The sequence below is a fragment of the Arctopsyche grandis genome, chromosome 6, assembly GCF_051622035.1.
Source record: "Arctopsyche grandis isolate Sample6627 chromosome 6, ASM5162203v2, whole genome shotgun sequence".
Lineage (NCBI taxonomy): Eukaryota > Metazoa > Arthropoda > Insecta > Trichoptera > Hydropsychidae > Arctopsyche > Arctopsyche grandis.
In genome coordinates this window covers 6,699,515-6,712,188 of record NC_135360.1, presented here as the reverse complement: position 1 = coordinate 6,712,188, position 12,674 = coordinate 6,699,515, and the positions used below count along the sequence as shown (strand labels likewise).

Genomic DNA, 12,674 nt, shown 5'->3' with positions numbered 1-12,674 from the left:
GCGTCATGAGCCGGTCGAGGCTAGAAGCAATTCTGTGGGTCCCAATTTCAGACGGAACAGTGTCTCGAATTACGATTCGGAAACGGATTGGTTCATCTCCGACCAAGAGGAAGAGCTCATTAGAATATTAGAGGACTCCAGTCAGGATGAAATCGAAAATTATGAAATGCAAGTCGAGGATCTGTGCAACAACAACAAGAAGGTAGACTCGGTCGTCAGTTTGAATAGTAGTCACACTCAATGGAGCTATCGCCACACAATGCCTCTGTGGAGAAACGACATGGAATTCCGCATTTTGAGATACGCTGAAATGATCGTCGTAAATGAGTGTAAAAAGTTGGAGGAGGTCGTATTGAAGCTCGACGAGGAAGAGCGTAAGAAAAATAAGATGGTCAAGACGAATAAATTCGATTCACTTAAAAATCTAGACATACAGATGAAGAGTATCGTTAGAATCATCAACAATATTGAATCCGAGGATATCGTAGAAAAGCCGAAAGTGACAGTCAAAGTCGACAAACGGAAGAAGATAATCTTACCGGCCATTCAAACTGTAGTAGAATGTGATTCAAACACTTATCTAGACAACATACAGACTAAAGAAGAATATTGGCAAATATTCAACATCGAAGCTGAAATATGGAAGGCTCTATTCCTCAAAAACTACGACAAAGCAATGGAAACGAGGCGAAAATTAGAACAGTTCAGCGGCGAGGAGTTGAAAATCGGCGAAATCCCAATCAACGAAGAGCTGCCGAGGACTGAAACGGAGCCGCTTCAGTGTGTAGAAGAAGTCAAACGTATAGAACTAACTCACGAATTCGACACTGTCATTTCGGACTTGAACGACTTCTCCAAGAGACACTTCAACTACAGAGGCTTCGATCCGATCATAGACACGCTGCTGAACATACGAAACCTGCAACTGAAGCGGTCGAGGATAAAAGACGAATCGGTCGCCGAAGCCTTCGATAACATATATGCGGATGCTTCCGATATCGAAAACGCCGACTTGACATTCGAAGAGCTGTGCAAGATGGAGCAGCACTACGAAGAAATAGAACGGCTTTATAGAAGGTACTACGAGGAAGAGATTCTAAACAAACGCACCATCAAGAATGAAGAGTTCGGCATTAAAAGAAGCGATCGCAATGTAGACGTATCGCAGAAGTTGAATGAGGAGCAGAACAGTATATCGTTAGATGATCTCAAACGCATCACGTCCAAGTTGGAACGACGGGATAACATCATCGAAAATATCGAAAAGAATACTAATATCATTAGAAAAATTGTTTTGGAATCAGCTCAACAGAGCAATAGGAATGAATCGTACGTGGAGCGGACTGTGCCGATTCAGCGCGAGCCCGTCGAGCTGAACATCAACTATCCGATGCAATTTTACGCCAATAATTGGTGGTCTATATACGAAGACATTGTGAACAATCGTGTAAGGCAGTTCGGAACTATCGAGGGCTGGTGGAATTATTACGAAAAGATTGCGAAACTGAACGCCGAACGCAGCCATACCAAACAGCCGGTTTGCATATTTTTAGGATATTCAAGCTTGATGGGTGTTTTTCCTATATATATATAAATATATACATATTTACATATTTTTCTTGGCTTTATTTTTTTTCGAATTTTCGAATGTGGGGGGGCACCCAATCTGGTGCAGTTTATTTTCCAACACATTTTACTTTTTTTGGTATTATTATTGCATGCGTATGTAGATACGGTACCGATGGATCGAAATTCGCAAAGCTACATTTTCACCGACGGTATTATTGTCAGTTTATGGCATTCGGAGGTTTTATAACCGATATCTGGCACTCTTCGCAAAATGAAATGAAAACCCCCACCATATTTGCCAATTTGCATTTCAAATATAAAAGTTTGTCTATACATTACTCGAAAAGCACCAGATATTGACTATGCATCTACCAAATGCCTTGAATTGTAGGTACATATACTGTTTGTGTAAACGTATCTTTAGGTTGGGTTAAATTGTGGTATTAGTTTTTTTAGTAAAGCTACATTTTCATCACGTTTGCGACATTTGACGGATTCATAATTGATATCTGGCGTTATTTCTGATAGTTTGGGAACCCTACTGGCATTTCAAATTATAAATTTCGGTAACAGAGCGCCAGATACTGATTTAGATGTTCGCCGAATGCCTCGTACTGAGATTGTGCATTGTTCGTGTTTAACTATCGTTATGTTCACAATCTTTCTTTGCAAATGTCACTTTATTTGGTATTTATTGATTGGCACACTACTGGTATATAATTCGGAATGGAACGATTGTACGCTCGTTTCTTTCACTAACTGTTTGCACAATTTTTTCCAAATTTATTAATCGGAATGTATAACTTGGCTTGGGTGCCCCTGACATTGAGCGTATTAAAAACAATCATCATTAAACTGAATAATAATTGCGCCGTTGCACATTGAACGCCACGAGGGATTGTGACCGCGGGGAAGTTTTGTCCAATTTCGAATTTCATTTTTGTATTCAGTGCGATGGGCCCAAAATTTTTACGTTCACAATTCCTTGTGATATACACTATCGTCAATAATACATATTTCTATTTCCTTGAACTTTTTGTTTTGGTTTTTTTTCTTTTTTGTTTTCGAACAATCGACAGGAAACTGGGCAAATATCATGAATATATTTGAATACTAATTTTTATACTTGGATTTTAAAGCTACTTAAAATTGAAGCGATATTACATATAATATCGATTGGTAGTGAACAAGAGCGCCATTGTAGGCGCACAATGTTTTTAGCTTTAGAATCGATTTGGCACAATATATGCACAGTTTCCTAAATGTTTGTTTATTCAATCGATGAACTAATTCCATACCATTTCGATTTAATTAATATGGCCGAATGTTTCACCGCCAAATTAAATGCCAAATTGGTTATGGATTTTAGACGTTCATTTTGACACTTTCCGCCCCAAAGTTGAGTATGAATTCAATCAGAGGGTTTGCAGACTGTGCCCAAATACAAAACTGATAAAAGCTCAAAGAGTTTGATACATTATAGATCTACCATTATATCTAGAGAATCAATAGCGCTAATGTAGCCTTTCAGTGTTTCGTCCATGATGAACTTATACCGGATTGACACGATGCGAGTAACTTGGAGTGTCAACCACGTCCAAGTGACGTAGTTGACACATTTAAAATGGCGGATCTGGTACTGCAAGGTATAGAAACTATCGCGGACATGTTGATAAATACCTATAAATTCATCAAACTCTCTTCCGTTCAGCGAACAGAAGACTCTGGATCCGCAAATGGATTTAAAGATGCAATAAATCGGGTGCGTGTAATCATTATCGCATTATCTCTCGTTCTGACCATGTTTTTTTTGTTTTACGTCGACGCTCTTTTCGCCGCCATTTTGAAACGCTTCTTGTATACGTTAAAATCGGCAAAATCGAGCGCGGTCCAACTTACTTGGATCCGATGTCAGCGTTCAAAAACGGATGCCACACTACGAGTAACGCCCAAGTTACTTGGTCCAAGCTACTCGCATCGTGTCAACCCTGTATTACCCTTTCATGGCTGCCATTCGATTTCTCTGTTATGTATACGACAGTTTTGAATTACTTTTGATACTTCTGACGTGATTATCATCAATGTTAGTTAGATTTAGAGTGGAAGTGGTTCAAAATCAAATCATAAATTTTTGACAGGCAGGAATTTCATGGAACTAACAGAGTGATTCTAATAAAATAGCCTGAATTTCTTCAATATTTGAATTCATATCTAGATATAATGGTAAATATAACTCTATTTATTACGGTTACACGACAATTGGTTCAAGTCCAAAAGGTTCAACGACAAAATGTACCCGACAATTAGTGCACTGACAAAATATACCCGCGACAAAATGTTCATAATTTATACTAATTTAATAACATCCGCGATCTATACGATAAAAAGTATCATATACATCGATAGATATAGATAGAATACCATAAAAAGTTACTTTTTCAATTAAAATAGGAAAATTTAGGACTTTTGAACATTTTGTCGCTTGAATGTTATTTCCGTGGACATTTTGTCGCGGGTACATTTTGTCTTTGAACCTTTTGGACTTGAACCAATTGTCGCGTCCCCATTTATTATAGTTTATATGAAATTTTCGAGTGGAAAGTGTAGCATGTTTATATTGGCTTTTAGATATAAAAAAAAATGTATACATTATGTAAGATCACAAACTCAAATCTGATCTGATTACATTACGAAGGTTCACGATCATTTCAAGGCCAAATGTGTGAAAGCATCGATACGACTACATCATCTTAACTAGGTCCAATAATGAATTTGTACATTTTATCGCTTCGCTTTATAGATAATTTCAATCATACACGCATATTTGTTATATATAAATTAATATATGGTACTAACTTGCATTATTAATAATGATCATTATACAGTATTTTTACAGCAATGTGTTTGTGCAGTCCAATATTGATTATTATAATTATTGTATTCTTGCATATTAGATTGTAGTACAAACAAAAACGTAATAATAAAATAATACATAGATGCATTTTTTTTTATTTATATTTATTTTTTATTTTAATTTGGATATGTGTATATGCATGTCGCATTCATACGGTACGTACATACATATGCGTAGTCATATATCGATGTTAGGCATATTACACCAGTTCGTTCGTTGGGCACATTCTCCTTTTTGGTTGGTTTTTAGATATATATATATATTGTATAATATTTTGGCGCAATTTATTTGGTATTGGGAAAGCATCAAATTCGAAATTCATTAAGCTTGAATCTATCTCGCCTAGACAAAAAAATCAATAAAATCGTATTGAAATCCGATTGAAAGTATCTTTTTTGAAATTGTTTTGAATTTAAACGGTGTTGATTTTCAATTTTTTTTTTTTATTATATTTAAATTGAATCTATTTATTTTAAAAATACCGATTTGATTCAATTCGATTTCATAATTAACTATCTTTCTTTCTGTGCCACTGCGCTGGGGCTACAGGTGTCACAAATCATCGAAATTTATTACTGTAATTTCTTTTCCTTTTTTTTATTATATTCTAATGATTGTTTTATATTTTAGGTTATGGTAACGAATGTGACGTCGTTATTAAAAACTGTAAAAGCCGTCGAAGACGAGCACACGCGAGGAACAAGAGCTCTCGAAGCCACCATTGAAGCCATCGCTCAAGAGATCAGAGTACGTCACTTTCCTCCTACATTATAAAAATAATATATATATATATTTGCCCTAGCCTTTAAAGACTTTGTACAATTCGGTGATCATAGCAACAATTTAAAAATTAGACCTATAGATGTTAATAATAACACTGAGTAACAAAAACGATTACCGGAGCGAAGAGCGTTTAAAAAAATGCTAATTTTTATAGATTTTTGGCTTTTGCAGTTTTTAACTCGGAATCTAGTATTGCTGTGTCAAAAGTGTGTATTGGAGTTAATATTCGGATGTTTTCTTTATTGATTGTAATTTTTTTTTGTAATAATATAATTTTATGAGCGTATTTCGCTAATTTTTCACATTACCACAAAATCATTTACCGCTCGAATTAGTACGTTCAGATAAAATAAAAAAAATATTGATATTGAAAACCAACCCTTGTAAACGTAGTGAAATATAAAACTGGCCCAATAAATCCATGATAGCTTGAGAAAGAAAAAAAAATTTGCTTTAAAAATTGGGTAGATAATTAATTATACCTATTTTAAAGCAAAAAAAAATGACAATAAATAGGAAAAACATCTGACTATTGATTCCAATACTCACTTTTAGTACAGCAATACTAGATTTTGAGTAAGAGACTGTAAAATCTTTAAAAATTCGCATTTTTTTAAACGCTCATATCTCATAAACGCGAGCAAACCAACAAAAATCATTGTCATATTCGAATTCAACGGGTCAAACTTAGTAAAGATTGATTAGTTAGTCTCCACTTTGGTAAGTAAAACCGTGATTTGTTGTTGCTCAAGTGTAATTAAACTAGTATACAAATTCACTTGTTGAATTTCAACTGGCGTAAAACTAGTATGATACGAGTTAAATTTTTACAATGTGTACAATATTAATTTTATACAGTTGCTATTGGCTCCGGGTGCTCCCAAATTGACTGCGACTCCTGAAGAGCTCGTCCGATGCACTAAAGCCATCACAGTGGCCACTGCTAAGGCTGTCGCTGCCGGAAACTCGGCCAAACAAGACGACGTCATCGCCGCTGCAAACATCGGCAGACGCGCCATCGGAGACATGCTCACAATCTGCAAGGTACATTCCTTCGCCGAGCTGGTCACTTCAGCCATTCGGGCGATTGTGCTATCATTTTTTTCTTATTTCATTCGTAGGGTGCTGCCTATAAGTGTGCCGAGACTGAAGAGATGCGCAATCGCACGCTGCAAGCCGGTCACAGGGCGGCCGATACTTATAGGGAACTTCTACAATCCGTGCTAAAGGCAGTGCAGGGTCAGGCTGGAGCCAGGCAGAGCTTCCCCGAGCTCGGTCGGTGCGTCGCTCAGGCGGCTGCTGATATTGTCGCCGTTGCTGAATCACTCAAAGGTGCAGTTTACCTGTCTTGTTCACTATCGATGTTGTAATGTTTTAACAATGATTGTGTGTTTGTTCTTAGCTCTGAAGGAAACGAGTTGTATTACACTATGACGATTGATTTCCTTTGACGATGCTATAGTTAATTCCGTCTTACACGCGTGTATGATTCAATATGGATTTTTAGTTACTTATTACACTCTTATATACATATTTTACGGTAGAGTTGTCAAATTATATACGAATTTGTGTTGTATTGGGAACCATAGAACTGATACAATATACTCTTTGAACTTATCGGTAATGGCTTCAGTCTTTGAGACCTAGATAAATCGCTCCCTCATACCCAAAAACGGTAGATTCACTTAATTTCATCAAAATCATTTAATATTTAAATATAGATCCATCCTCATTATTCAAAAAATGGCCAATACTGAAAGTGAACATTTTTTAACTTTTTTCCCCACTAAGAGACAATTTCTTCTGTTTTCAAATATAATACATTGAGTTTTTGACTAATTTTATATAATATTTCCAAATTACATAGTATAATTAATTGTAACATTGCATTATAATGTAATATAAGTACACAAGCATTTTGCCATAATGAAAATCAATATATGTATGTACATACATATAACAGCACTAAAGTTTTCTATTATGAATGATTTGACAACTCTATACTATCACTGCAATCACAAGACTGATTTTTTATAAACTTTTTGCAACAATCACAATCAATTTCTCTATATTATATTAATTGAAAATTATTCAAACATTATTGCAGAACCACCAGCAATTTTTTAAAATTTCACATCACGTTTTAAATCAACATGTAATATTTTATATGTGCACGTTTATATTATATCCATATATTTTGCCTTTTATATTTCCACCGTCAATTATATCCATATATTTTGCCTTTTATATTTCCACCGTCAATTATTTAAATGCACCTAAAGTATGAATTAAATTACGGAATTGAAAATAAATCAATAATCTATTTCATAGGTTCCGATTGGGTCGACCCCGACGATCCTACAGTGATAGCCGAAAACGAACTCCTCGGAGCCGCAGCATCCATCGACGCCGCGGCCAACAAACTCGCCGCTCTGAGACCCCGCAAGGGAGTCAAAGTAAGCCTTTTTTGTTCAATCGATTTTAACTTATTTCAATGATCTAATATGTATTACAAATGTACTCTCCACACAAGAAGCTTTTCACTGTAAGATATGTTTGATATTCTTGGTTGTTAAATATTATCACCCAGGAATCAAACATATTCACACAGAGTTATAGCGCATATCATCAAGTACAAACGGTATAATTTTCACATGTGTTTTTAAATTGTATTGATTATTATTTTTTTAATATAAGAGGGATTAATGTGTATTTGTACGGTTAAAGGAAGCCGATGAAACATTGAACTTTGACGAAATGATTCTCGAAGCTGCGAAATCCATCATCACTGCAACGTCAGCTCTCGTACGAGCCGCCAGTGCTGCTCAACGTGAATTAATCGATCAGGTATTATTATATAATTAAAAAAATATATATATACAAAAATTAATATATTGTTTTAATGTAATGTTTTTATTGTAGGGTAAAGTGGCTCGTAGGCCGCTACATTCATCCGATGATGGCCAGTGGTCTGAAGGTTTGGTCTCCGCTGCTAGGTTGACAGCCGCGGCTGCTCACTCGCTTGCCGAAAGCGCCAATGCTCTCGTTCAAGGTTTGGGATCTGAAGAGCGTCTCGTCTCCGCTGCTAAGCAGGTCGCCGGCTCCACAGCTCAACTTCTCGTCGCTTGCAAGGTTTGTTCTCAATCGATAGTTTGTCGCCAATTTGATGTTTTTTGGTGTATTTAACGGTGATTGGTGTTCAGGTAAAAGCTGATCCTAATTCGGAGTCGACGAGGCGTTTGCAGTCGGCCGGACATGCTGTTATCAAATCCACTGATAATTTGGTGCGAGCTGCCCGGAAGGCGATATCACATGAGGAAGAACGCTGTCTAGTTCTCAACAGACGAATGGTCGGAGGCATCGCTCAGGAGATCAATGCTCGGTAAATTGTTTAATTTGTAAATAAGTGGTTTTTATAATATATTTAAATTTAAATATCGTTTCTAAATAGGCTAGAGATAAATAGAACGTCTTGGAAATAAATCTTAATTTCTCTGGAAATCGCCAAGGTCGTGTGGCGCTTAAATTACTGACAAAGTGCCAACGATTTTGACACATTTTGTATTTAGAATGTTTCCTCAAAGCTCAGATGAAATATAATTCTAAGTAAAAGTTCTCTGGTCACTTTTCTCTTTGGGAATGATGACCGAATTGTTAACACACAACTACAAAATTCATTTGGATTATATTTTTAAATGTGCAATGACCATTATTATTGTATAAATATATACTTAGCTTATCATACGACAGTTGATGCTCGAACACTTGACGCTTTTTGAAAATTTGTCCTATATTAAATTTTGACACAAACATCTTATACTGGGCGTGGCCCATGAAAATTTCCATATTAACCATTTAGTCATAGATGTTTTTTCTATTGACGTTTCGTCGTTGTACCATTTTATACAGCATTATCACACAAATAATTCAATAGTAGTAGGTTAAAAATGGGTTGATTTAATAATGGACTAGGAGAAAATGAGATCAACAGAGAGACTATGAGTACGCATAGTCTAATCACATAACTCATATTACAGATCCGAAGTGCTCAGAATCGAACGTCAATTGGACGAAGCGAGGGGCCGCCTGAACGCCATACGTCAAGCCAAATACAAACTGAAGGGCGGGGACACGTCTGGAGACGAGACCGACAACGAAATAACCCTCCACTCCTCGTACAATCAGCAAGACTCGAGACACTCCCCGTACGCCGGATACTCGACCTTAAACAGAACCGACGGCGGATACACCTCCGACTCTTCAGCGCACGGCAAGAACCTATCAACGTCGTTCGGCCACCTGAACACGAGCAGTTTCAACAACTCGGTGAACCAGACCAACACGAGTCTGAACTCCACGTTGAACAAATCCACCACGTACAACATCGAAAAGACGACCAAGTATCCGTCTCCGCCTCCACCGAACCCCCCTCCGCCGATGACCACGAACCTGTCGACCTTCACGAGGACGATGACCAGCAGCGACGATAAAATGTCGAAGCAGCCCGCGCAGAACTACGAGGGCTTCACCACTCGGTAAGTGTCACGTTTGTATCGTGATTAATATCGATCGTTATAAACACTCCGTTAGGATTTTTTGCGGTGATCTGAATAATGATTATAATATTACATTATGGTTGGATGAAATGACCGTAATTTTTGTATTAATTACTAATTTTAATTTTTCTATTCACGGAATGCTGCTTTGTGGTGGTTTATTATTATTATTACTATAGTGAATAACATTTGGACTCGTCGTTTTATATTATGAATAGTTATTTATCTGTGATTATTTATTTTTGAGCTTAAATGTTGTATACATGTGTACGTACGTAGTTGAAGCCATTTTGAATGCACTTAGTATGACGTGTTTATCATAAATTATTCATAATTGTAATGGACGAGTCCACCTAATCAAAATATTAATAATAAAAAAAAAACACAATTGGATATTGAAATCTGGAATATGTGCAAGTTGGTTAGTACATATTATATATTACATGTGTATTTAATATTATGTGTCACTTTGTTAACGTTTAAATGTTTAGAATAATGTTGAGTTGAATATTTCTTGTGTAGATATACATACATATGTGTTACGGTAAAGGTATGAATTTCGCACATTTACAAAGAGAACTTTGATAAATGTACGCTTAGTTTGCGATAAAAGAATAAATGTAATTATTAATTTATTTATACTTGAGAAAAAGGGCGTAGCCGATGGACCCAATTTTTTAAAATCATATTCAAATAGTGGTGACACAGTGGGTAAGATGGTTTTGCCAATTTGATGAGGAACCGTTTCAAAAATGAAATCAATCGGAAACGATCAACTTGGAGTCACAAATAAGTCTGACCAGCAGCACTACAGATTATACTCGGAATAAATTATTTTCAATCGAGGTCAACCCACGAGATCGAATCCGGCAATCTCGGTGGTTAGCATTAACGCAACCACTAAGCTATGCTGCTGGCATAAATTAGATCTAAAATAAAATCTGGATGAAATAATGTACACAATTTGTGGCAATGAATTATTGTACTAGCAAACAGTGGAAAACATCTCCCGTGAGTATTCGCAGCATTTTTTGATGAAGGCAAATGTTTTTTGCACAAATTGAGTATCATAAAACTTATTCCATACTCTCTTGCTAAAATTGATTGTACAAAATTCATTAAATATTTGATTGAATCGACTTCTTTTAACATAATTGCTTATTCTCACATTTACCAAAGTTCAATAGTAATTGTGTGTATAGCAGCATATGAGAAAATGAACCTGGATTTACGCATTTGGTTGATAAATGTACTATAAATCACTGATTTATCGTAACACATATTTCATTTGAATTTATATTATGCTTGTCATTTTCATTGTAGTATAGAATTTTCTTTTTTTTACGTGTCGACGTTTTGTTTTCTTTTTTTTTTGAGTCATCAAAATTAACACGTTGCCGATTTAATGTGTAATAAAACTTTTGAAGAGCGGCTGTCGATAGTCGTATTAAATTTACAAAACCACCCCCAGACATGTTTACACACTCACTCATCTTACTTTTTTTTTCCTATTTCACATTGCAGATCTCCTAACACCCTTAACACAAAGTAAGTGTTGTCAAAAAAAAAATTCACATCTGAACAAACACGATGAGTTCGGATCTCTAATTATAATATTCGCATTGTTTTCTGTATGCCAGACAGCTTGTAGCGTTACCTCTGTGTTATGTTGTTATATTAATCATATTATAAACGGTATCATATTATATAATCTAACCCATTTTGGCCTGTATTGTTATTACAAGTATTAAATTAAATTTTATTATTATTCGCATGTATCGCGGGGGATAAATAAAAAGTTATACTCGTTCGACTCTGTAGTGCATGTCAATTTGTTATTTTTTTTTTTTTATGAATGATGACTAATTTGTTATTTTTTTTTCTTTTGCTTTTCTCTCTATGCATTTAACACCCACACACACACACACTTCTATCAGAGAATTAACCACCGAGGAGCAGAATTCCGACGACTTCCGCACGGTAATCTATAAGACGACTACAACGTACACCACGGTCAAACCGCAGACAATGCTGCCGTCGATCGTCGACTCACAAAGGAAGGTCACAGAGGTGACCGAGATTCAAGGACTGCAAAAAAAATTAGAGCACAATTTACGGTTGAAATCTCCGCCGCCGCCGCCTCCCAGAAACCCCAACATTAGCATACGTCGCGATTCAACGCAACAACTGCGAGAGAGCTAACATTCCCACAACTAACTTTAGTAAAGTATTTTTATATACTTAACATTTATATTGCATTGTTACAATATATATGTATGGGACTAGGCAGGGAAACTGAACTAAAGGGAACTAAACCAAATGACATTTCAGTATATAAAAAAATATCTGTCTATTTACCATAAATATGTTCATTTCAAGTACAAAAATCAATAATAATAATATGACGATTTGCAGTATGAACAAAATAATAAATTTTACGACACAATTCGTACGATTTTTAATCTAAAGTATCAAAGTAATTATTTAATAAATGTTTTATAAGAATACTATAAACTGACAATTTCATAAAGAATACATTCGTACATGTTAATTTTAAATAAAAATCAACACGTTTCCTTGTCTTACCCCATACATACATATTTATTATTATATTTTACATATATTTATTCTGTTTAAACTAATCACTTCTGATTTGGTCAATTTTATTTTATTTTTTTGCATGACATTTTTTTAAACTACATACATTTGTATGTGCATGGCTTTTATACAGTAGAAAATTTTGCTCAGTAGATATATTATGCTTTTTTATTATATTATAATTATTATAAAAGAAAGCTTTTTTAAATAATGGCAATTTTTAAATAAATCAAATATTTATGTACATATTCTGT

The 12,674-nt window shown here is 35.4% G+C and overlaps 1 protein-coding gene across 1 annotated transcript in view; it reads left to right on the top strand.

Moving 5' to 3' along the window:
* Positions 1-12,674, top strand: part of rhea (Talin_middle and talin-RS domain-containing protein rhea) — a 57,965-nt gene that overhangs the window by 42,767 nt on the left and 2,524 nt on the right. Inside the window, exons 44-52 of the mRNA XM_077432564.1 lie at positions 5,114-5,230; positions 6,125-6,310; positions 6,388-6,598; positions 7,598-7,722; positions 7,994-8,113; positions 8,189-8,398; positions 8,470-8,648; positions 9,304-9,801; positions 11,760-11,981. Of these exons, the coding sequence (XP_077288690.1) occupies positions 5,114-5,230; positions 6,125-6,310; positions 6,388-6,598; positions 7,598-7,722; positions 7,994-8,113; positions 8,189-8,398; positions 8,470-8,648; positions 9,304-9,801; positions 11,760-11,981 (1,868 nt within the window). The remainder of the gene's footprint in view (positions 1-5,113; positions 5,231-6,124; positions 6,311-6,387; positions 6,599-7,597; positions 7,723-7,993; positions 8,114-8,188; positions 8,399-8,469; positions 8,649-9,303; positions 9,802-11,759; positions 11,982-12,674) is intronic.